At 42.8% G+C, this 9,295-nt stretch overlaps 1 protein-coding gene across 1 annotated transcript in view; it reads left to right on the top strand.

The window, feature by feature from the left end:
- Positions 1-9,295, top strand: part of LOC103807002 (protein diaphanous homolog 3-like) — a gene marked incomplete at its 3' end in the record, with an annotated part of 43,151 nt that overhangs the window by 22,092 nt on the left and 11,764 nt on the right. The window contains exons 2-7 of the mRNA XM_009079718.1: positions 676-780; positions 1,557-1,643; positions 3,141-3,314; positions 4,811-4,959; positions 7,939-8,152; positions 8,549-8,711. Coding sequence (XP_009077966.1) covers positions 676-780; positions 1,557-1,643; positions 3,141-3,314; positions 4,811-4,959; positions 7,939-8,152; positions 8,549-8,711 — 892 coding nt within the window. The remainder of the gene's footprint in view (positions 1-675; positions 781-1,556; positions 1,644-3,140; positions 3,315-4,810; positions 4,960-7,938; positions 8,153-8,548; positions 8,712-9,295) is intronic.

Raw genomic sequence — 9,295 nt, 5'->3', positions numbered from 1 at the left:
TGCTGCAAAGCCTGTGCAAGAGCTTTACCAGTGGTGTATCAGCTGTAGTTCTGGCTCCCTGGTGGCTCTACTTGCCTTTTTCCCCTTGCTTGATTGCTGTTTGGCTTTGCAATCCCCACCTGGTTCACTCAAGAGTGACAGAAATTTGTGTCAGCAGCACAACCTCCTGTTTTGGTAAAAGAAAGGGGAAGTGTCCCACTAGCTTGTTAACGTGGTTCACTGAGTTCATGTGAGAGCTGCACCTCCTGTTACCAACAGCTATTTGCTCCCTCTTCACCCTGACCATTTCAAATGCTTTCTTTCATGCTGTCTTGTATCCAGGACTTTACACTGAGGGTAAGACACAGCTGAGCATGTAAAATTGATGTTTTCACTTCTTGCCAGGTTTTCTAACTAAAAAACCATCTCCTCCTGGCAATTCTGTCCCCAGATATTACCACCACATCATCTAGAATTGTAGGAGCCCCTGTGTGTTTGATATCCTGTGGACTCTCACCAGGTTTCAAAGGGAGATTGTGTTTGCAGGGCAGGTTATGGATCAAACATAAAAATATGATAGAAATTGTGATTTTTGTGGCAGACACCTGATCTGTAACTGACACAGCTCTCTATCCTCTGTAGCCAGGTGAAAAAACAGTCTCTAAAAAACATTTGACTGACTTCTTCTTTTCCCAGTTAAGCCAGGAAAAAATCCTCAAAATCATGAACATGGTGAAAAATAAAGAAGTGAGCATCGAAGGAGCTTTGCATTTGGCACAGAAAGAGGTGTATGCTGACAAGGTAAGGTCACTCCTCTGATCTGTTTTGCAAGACATTCAAATATAGGAGCCTGTTCTGGAGAGCCTGGTGGAGCATTAGGACCATGTCTGTATTGCTTTCAGAGACAATCCCAACTTGTCCAAACAGATACACTCCAGTTTGTGACCAAATAGATACTAATGGGTAGTGATATCTGTATCCTATGTAATGGATATTCCATGTAGGAGCTGCAGCTACACTGCTGTCATTGACTGGATTAAGTAGTTCAAACCTATATCATATGAAAGCTATTCTGAGTGCAGCATCAGGACTGTAGTAATAAATGTAGGGCAAAATCAGAGTCACAGACTCATTTGGGTTGGAAGGATCTTAAAGCTCTTCTCATCACAATCCCCTGCCATGGGCAGGGACATCTTCCACCAGCCCAGGCTGCTCCAAGCCCCATCCAACCTGGCCTGGAACACTCCCAGGGATGGAGCAGCCACAGCTTCTCTGTTCCAATGTGTCACCAACCTCATGGTAAAGAATTTCTTCCTAATCTCTAATCTAACCCTAATCCCTGTCAGTGTGAAGCCATTCCCCCTTGTCCTGTCACTTCAGGCCTTGTAAATAGTCTCTCTCCATCTTCATTAAGATGGTTAACCAAGGTCAGGAGGATTCTTCCATGTATCTCCATGTGGAGTTCTCTTTGAACACTGTTCGCTGAAGGAGATGTCACCTGAGAATATTGTTGGATTGGAGTGGACAAACATCAGCCCAGTGTTAGATACATTACTAATTTCTGTTCTGCTTTTCAGGATTCACAGGATTTATTAACGGGATCACAATTTAACTTCATCATCTACAAATACAAACACTATCGGTGGCAGAAACGAATTTTACAGGTAGGTAACAAAGAAAAGCTTCACTTTTGGAGCTGTAGATAATAAATCTAACGTGCTTAGCTTGCTGGGTGAATGTCAGGAGAGAGCTGAAAAGAATCAGCTTCAGCAGCCATCAGAGAGGTGTAAGATATTGAACAATTCTTCTACCTATTACACCAAAAGTATTCTCAGGGTGATTTCTGAAGCCCTGAAGAGCTGTGGGAAGGATCTGATGGTCTAAGAGGTTATTTCACCACTGCAAAACATCATTTGTCACCAAGATGATGGAGAATATGTTCTGCCTGGGAGTTGTTAGGAGCTCCCAACAGTAAATGCATAGAGTGATGGAAACACACCTAAGTATCTGTTCCTTCTGCCAGGACATCACTTCTGCTACTCTCTCATGGTGTTGATAACACCTGCTGGTGATTTCCTGATTCCATGAGGTCAGGGACAAAAGTTTCATGTTGTTTCCAGGAACCTGAATTTCACTAAAATTTCCTCTGTTTTGGTCAAAATTGGATAATGAGCAAGTCCAAATCACACATGTTATTTGTTTCCTACATCTTAACTGCAAAAAGCTTCATCTCCTGATTTCCCTCAATATCCACTGGATTTTGGAATGAAAAGATGATTTGTTTAGACGTAAAACTGTTGGAAAAATGGACAGAGCTATATTAGATGTGGAAGTTATCAGTCTGGGAATCTGGAGCTTTTCAATTTCAGTTCTCTAGTTTGCAGCAGCCTTCAGAAGTCAGAGATAACAATGAGAGTGGTTCTGCTTTGAAGGTTTCCTGCTGTAAACAGACCAGAGGGAAAGGCCACAAGGGTTGGTGTTGGGTTGGTGTTGTCTGCACGTAGCAGTTCTCAACACTGCAAATGTGGATGGTGCAGTGGAAGGAGAATCAACTCATTTAGAAGCAACCAGTTTTTAATTGTTATAGCTGTGGAGCTGCAGTAAAGTAACTTTATTGGCTGTTATTGCTCCTTCACCTATATAGTGAAGTGACTTTTTCCACAGGCAGATAGTGATAGAACAAAAGGAATGGTTTGAAGCTAAAAGAGCAGATTTGGATTAGATGATAGGAGGAAATTCTTTGCTGAGGGTGCTGAGGCCCTGGCACAGGTTGCCCAGAGGAGCTGTGGCTGGTCCATCCCTGGGAGTGTTCCAGGCCAGGTTGGATGGGGCTTGGAGCAACCTGGGGACCCCTCCCACCAGAGCAGGTTGCTCAAGGCTCATCCAACCTGTGAACACTGCCAGGGTTGGGGCAGCCACAGCCTCCCTGGGCAACCTGGGCCAGTGTCACACCACTCTCAACCTGATGCATATTCATCAAAAAAGAGGGAAAAACACAGCTACAACTAATACCTGTTTGTTTTGTACTTAACCCTAATATTATAGTGTCTTGAGGATGGAATGCCATTTTTAATGCTATTTATTCCAGTCCTTTCTATAATTATTGGGGTGCTGTCTTTGCCTTTCAATGCTGAGAAGTGATGGAGAATTTTCTCTTCCAGATTGATTTCAATGCAAGGACCATTTTTAACATAGAAAAAGGAATTATTAAGAAGCAGTTCCCTTTCTCCCAAGTCAAAGCCTGTGAAGACACTGAAAGGAGACGCTTCAGCATTGTGTTTCATGGCAGACAAGACTATGAGCTGGAAGCTGTGTCTCTTGATGATAAAAGGAAGGTAAGTTTTTGCCATTCCCAGACAGATTGCTATAAATAACAGCTGATGTGCTGGTGGTACCCAGCAGGCCCCAATCACTGCTATGCTGTGCATTGTGCAAGCAAAGGGAGGGATGTCTTTATTCCCTGTGTGTTCCTACACAGAACAAAGGCAATGGGAGTTCAAGGTAAAGTTTGGCCTTAGGATTTTGGCACAGTTCACTAGGATTGGGGATGTAAAGGCAGCTCAAGACATGAGAGGAGAGTGGATGCAGTTTTGCAGCTACACCTTGGATGTAACTGCTCTGAGAGTGTAACCAAAGCCAACAAAGCTGATGACATGCACAGCTGAATCTTAATTAAAACTTTCTCAGCACTTTTTGTTCTCTGTATAAGCTACTTGGTGCAAGGTCTGATTTTAAGGATAAAACAGGCTATCCTGATGCTGTGAAAAGAAAAATATTGAGTAGTTAACCTTTCATCATCCAAATGAACTGCAGTGATACAATTCCCAGGGAAAGGCAACCCCAGTACAACTAATATGTTTGATTAAATGACTCAAGATTTGGTGCAAGATTTCCTATGAGCTGTTGCATTTGGAGGTTTCACCACCTTCTTTTGGGTTCCTAGGTTCAATTCAGTCTCCCAAGTAGTTAGTGTGATTAGGCTCTGCACTGATAATTAGAGAAATCACCTTTCCACCTGCCTGCAGGATCCTGAGTGCTCAGGGCTGCTCAGCTCATGGAGCTCATGGCACCCACTGCTGACACACTGAAGCCACCAGTTAGGTTGAGCTACAAACTCAAACATCAGGGAAGAGTTTACATCCAAACCTCTACTGTGACCATTTTTTGGGGGCCTTTTTGCTGAGGGGTTAATTCCTTGTGAAACTTCTTGATCCACCACACATGCAGAAGCTTTTCTTCCAGTAACTCCTGGCTGATTAGCTAAATTTTCAAAATAGATTAGAGTTAGCAGAAGAACAAAAGAAGGAACATGTATTTGGTGGTAGGAACACTCAAATATGGCTCTGTATAACAAAAAGAGCTCTTTAAATTCATCCCCACCTTAATCCATGCCATTTCCCACTATAGACAAGTCTTCATTTTCCTGCTGGGTTTGTCTGAGATTTCCAGTTAGATCAATCAAGTGCTGCTTGGGCTTGAACTGAGCTGGGCAGGAACTTTCTCCCACAGTGCTTTGCATATGAATTAAAAAAAGTCAAGTTATAATGGTAAAATATGATAATATATAAATAAATAATACTATAAAGAAATAAGAACACAATTATATTCTCCTTTCACTGACAGGTTTAGAATTTTGGCCATAAGTCCAAATTGCAGATAAGTAGTTTAGCATCAGAGAAAGACACAATTTATTTTAAATTTATCTTACCTCTTTGGCTGTGGCTTATAGTGTTGTCTATCATCTTTATGCTTGAAAAATCCAACTATTGATGTTTTATTCGAGGGAATTAACATGGGAAATATTCTCCCTCTGTTGCCACTTCTTGTCTAGATAATATACCTCCTGAGCAGAGTCATTTTGAGCAATTCCTACAAGAGGCCAGTGGAGTCCTGCCCTGAGAGACCTGCAGGGTGTGATGTGATCCACGAAGGGCTCTTGGATTTGCAGCAAAACACTTTTGCATCCACTGAATGGGTGAAGTATGAGCTCTGGGCTGGGGGGTTTGGTACCATTTCTGATAAATACATGAAGATTTTAGTTTCCTGAGAAGTTAATTGATTTTTGAAGTGATAAGGTAGATGCTAAATCTGCGTGAGATGGAAACGTTAACTATTGGTGCAACAGACAAGTTCTGATGTGTGTTTGAGTGTTCTGTGTGTGTTAGCAACACAAATATAGGATGGTGATGGAGCTTAGAGTGATTTTGATGGTGGAACTTCTTTACCTCTTTACTTTTCCCTCCATTCTCCCTTCTAAGCAAAAGGAGGAAAAGACTGGCAAAGCCTAGGAATCCTGTGAGGGAACATCAACTCACACTGACCAAATTGCTGCCCCCAAATCCATAATTCATTCTTCTGACGTTCTTAACTTCCCTCCTGTGAGGGTGACCACTCCTGGTGTCCTGCTGGAGTGGTGGTTTGGGAGACAGGAATCATGAGTCTGTAGGAAATGAATTGTCACCACCATTTCAGCCCTTAAACCATCACAGATAAGCACAATCACCACCATTTCAGCCCTTAAACCATCCCAGATAAGCACAATTTTTTTTTGCTTCTGCTTCTTGTGGTGCTGAACTGGTGAACCAGCCACACTGGGTTGACATAATTTGTTCCCCATTCTACAGGCAAAGCTCCTGAAGCAGCTCCTAAAATATCTGGAAATTACTTATAGGAGGGAAATTATAAATTTCACATCTCTGAGAAATAGAAGTTTCCCTTCTAGGAGAGAGAATGAGGTGGGGAGAAAAAAAGTCTGTCTTGCACAAGCTACTTAAAAAAACTGTAACATTGTAATTGTCTGCACTGGGTAGTTATCTCCAAAGGTTTCCCAGTGCACAGGAAATTATTTTAATTGTTTTTGAAAGGCTATCACTGGGTGTCTTGTAAACACCATCCTCAAGTGTGTCCAGGATTTGTTACCTTGCAACACTTAACAAGTTTGTTAACAAACCCAAATTGATTTTTATTTATCTTGTGAAGCAAAGTCCTTGTTGTTTCCTTCTTGATATTAATCCTCTCTTTTTTTCCCTTCCTCTGCCTTTTGGCAAAGTAAAGAATGGTGGAGGCATCTAGAGATCAGATTAAACTCCAAGGCCCTGCCTTAAAACAGGAGAGATCAATAGATCTGCAAGCTCCATTCAACAATTCTTATCACTTTGACTGTTTATGGGCGAGTAGATGCAATTTATATGTTATGTTTGATTCTTTCTGGAGCAGCTAAACTTATTGAAATTCCATGCAGAACACCTTAATCAACAAACCACTTATTGAAGAGAGAGTGGAGGAAAGGAAAGGTTTGATAGAACTGTCAGAGTGATAAAGAAAGGCAGAAAAACCTCCAGAAAAATAAGAACACAAATGCTTAAAGAAGAATAAACCCCACATCCTATAAAACCCTACCTGTTGTTCTATGTGAGATCTTTGCTATGAGCAACAGAGCAGAATCCCAGAGGGGAGACTGAAGCAGAAGATTCTCTGTAATCAAAGCTGTGGCAGTTTCTGCCGGGGTTAATTATCATTTAAATAGGTTTTACCCAAATTTTGGCAGTCAATTCTGCTGGAAGCAGAAGAACAGAACACTTTGATCTTTTCTTGCCAAGTGGCTCATGGCAATGAGTGGCACCAAGGTCAGTTCCCATGGAGTTGTCATTTCCACGAGGGAGAGATGTTGGACTATATGACTGGGAACTAAATTGGGTGACTTGTTTGTAGCTTGGTGGCAGTGAGACCTGAAAGGCACAGGAGCTCTGAAGTCTTGTCATACTATGGCTCAGTCACACAGTGGGTTCCTTTAAACCTCATAGTCTGAGAGATCCACCATCCCAAACAAGGAATAAATGGAATGGGAAGTAGAGAATGGCTAAAATACTAACAGGACTTGGGTGATTTTTAGTTGATGGTCAGATCTTCTGAGTTTTAGCTCTCATTGAGCATTTCAGGCTGTTCAGATTTTATGTCACAGTTTACTTAGGTGTCAGGTGGGAAGAAGATCTCAAAGGTTTTATGCTTTAGCACTGATACATTTTGACTGTTCCATGCAAATTGTTATGAAAACAAGGAGACTTAGGAACATTGGAAAATGCTTTAACAAAGGCAAAGCTTGTGTGAAGAACTAGTCACTGAGGAATGAGCTGTATCTCCACTTCTTGTCCTTCAGGTACTTGGTCCAACTTCGTGAAGGAGAACTGACTTTATATTGCCTAGGCCTGGGAGGAGAGAACCAAACTGCAGCCCCTGTAACAAACACAATTCATTTGTCAGGGGGTAATGTGAGTGTCAGCAAGGAGAATGGGTGCAGCACCTTTGCAGTTCAGACCAAAGATCACAATTACTTGTAAGTATAGTTGGTAATGAATAATTTGTTGAAGCAGAACTGCTGAAAAACAGGGTCAACCCATAGAAAATCTCAATGTCTTAGATTGAAATATCAACACTGGAGAAATGAGGCCATCAAGAATTTTATAGAGTACCACTCCTATTGCTCTGCAGTGGTTGGATGAGGATTTTGAGGAGGAATCAACAGTACCCCATGGTGCAACTGAGAAGATGCATTGAGTGCAGAAGATGCTGCACACTAAGACTTTTCTAGTTGTTGTGTCAGGAGCCAGGGAAGAGCTGCATCTTTCAGCTTGCTAGGGCAGATAAATGAACAGGTTCTTACTGCTTGTGCAACAAGCCCAGCAAGGTGTAGCACCTTGTTCACCTTCCCCCAAGGTGGAGGAGAGGAATTATGATGTAACTGCACCTCAAAGTCAATATATGGCAAAGCTTCAGCTCTCTGACCTTAGACATGTAAGCAATTAGCTCTGCCTGAAAAGGTCAGAGTCAGCAGCACTGGGCTCCTCTGACAAGGAAAGTTGCTGAACATCTTTCTGCTTAACTAAGGACTCTGTGTGGCTGGATTAGTCAGCAGGTTATTGACACTTCCTCCTGTTTATATGTGACATTCTCAAATTTCAGGTTTCGAATACCCTTTACTGTCCAGAACAACAGGCCAGAGGATGTTAGCAAGCTCCAGAGTGAGTGGGTGAACCTCCTAGAAAAGTACTGCCAGCTGTGCCAGGCTGTGTCCCTGTCTCAGGAGGGATCTGAAGGATGCACCTCCTCTGAAGCCGATTATGAGGAGTTTATTGCACCTCTGAACGAAGAGAAAGAGGAGAGTTTCCAGTTTGGTGTGAGTTCTGCAACAACCAGCCTGAACAAGTTTTCAGCCCCCCAGACAAAGCCTGCAGAGTGGGAAGCAGCCCCAGCATCACCAGCTCTGCCACTTCCCATAAGTAGGGCAGAGATCCCTCCAGCCCCTCCTGCCTTCCCACAGCCCTGCAGCCTCTCTCCAGCAACAAAGAGGACCAAAGCCTTCCACTGGGATGTTGTTCCTTGTGATAAGGTGAGGATAAAACTGATGGGAGCTGTTCCAGATGAGAAATGAATTGCAGCCTGTGTTATATGTCCAGTTAGAACAGCACAGCTGTGCCACAAACAGACCTGGCTGCCCTTCTCTGTGTGGGCATGGAACAAAGTGCCTCTGCTCTGGCTTTTTGTTTACCCTCTGTCACTCTTCTATTTTTAGATTCAAAAATCTGTCTGGGCATCATGTGATCCATACAAGAGAAAAATAGATGCCTCCAGACTCTGTGAGCAGTTCCAGATCCAGGACACAGCAGTGTTTTCGGGCAACGAACCTTCAGTGAATCAGCACATCATGTTAGATCCAAAGGTTGCACATAACTTCAGTAAGTGTTTCATAATTCTGTGCTCCTCTCTGGGAGCCTGAGCTGCATTTTCATAGTTTTATACTATGTTAAAGAGTTGGAATGGAGCTTAGAGATCATCCAGCCCCAACCCCCTGCCCTGGGCAGGGACATCTCCCACCAGACTAAGTAGCTCAAGGCTTTATCCAACCTGGCTGTGAACACTGCCAGGGTTGGAGCAGCCCCAATTTCTTCTTGGAATTTCTGCCATTCAGTAGGCAATGAGACAAGTCTCTATGTAAATCATCTTCTAATTTAGCCCCTCTAATAATCCATCAAAAAAGACCTCATGGCTCAGGTGCTCCCAATGTTGTCCTTAACGATGTAGAGGCGAAGCATCAATCTTCTCTTCTTAAACTAAACACGTGGGTGTACCACTGAGCTGTGATGCAGACATGTAAAATCATGAGTGACACCTGTGATGTCCATGTAAGACTCTGACTTGCAAGGGCTTTACAAATTTTTGGGCTGTCCAAGTGAAACAAGTCAACAGGAACAGGTTGGGAGTAGGATTTGGAGTGCTGTGCTCAGTCTTTTGCCTATACTGAGGTCAAGAACATTGATGT

This window comes from Acanthisitta chloris, unplaced genomic scaffold, assembly GCF_000695815.1.
Source record: "Acanthisitta chloris isolate BGI_N310 unplaced genomic scaffold, ASM69581v1 scaffold7628, whole genome shotgun sequence".
NCBI classification, from domain to species: Eukaryota; Metazoa; Chordata; class Aves; order Passeriformes; family Acanthisittidae; genus Acanthisitta; species Acanthisitta chloris.
Note: the sequence above shows the minus strand (reverse complement) of the source record. Positions and strands in the feature narration are given on the sequence as shown.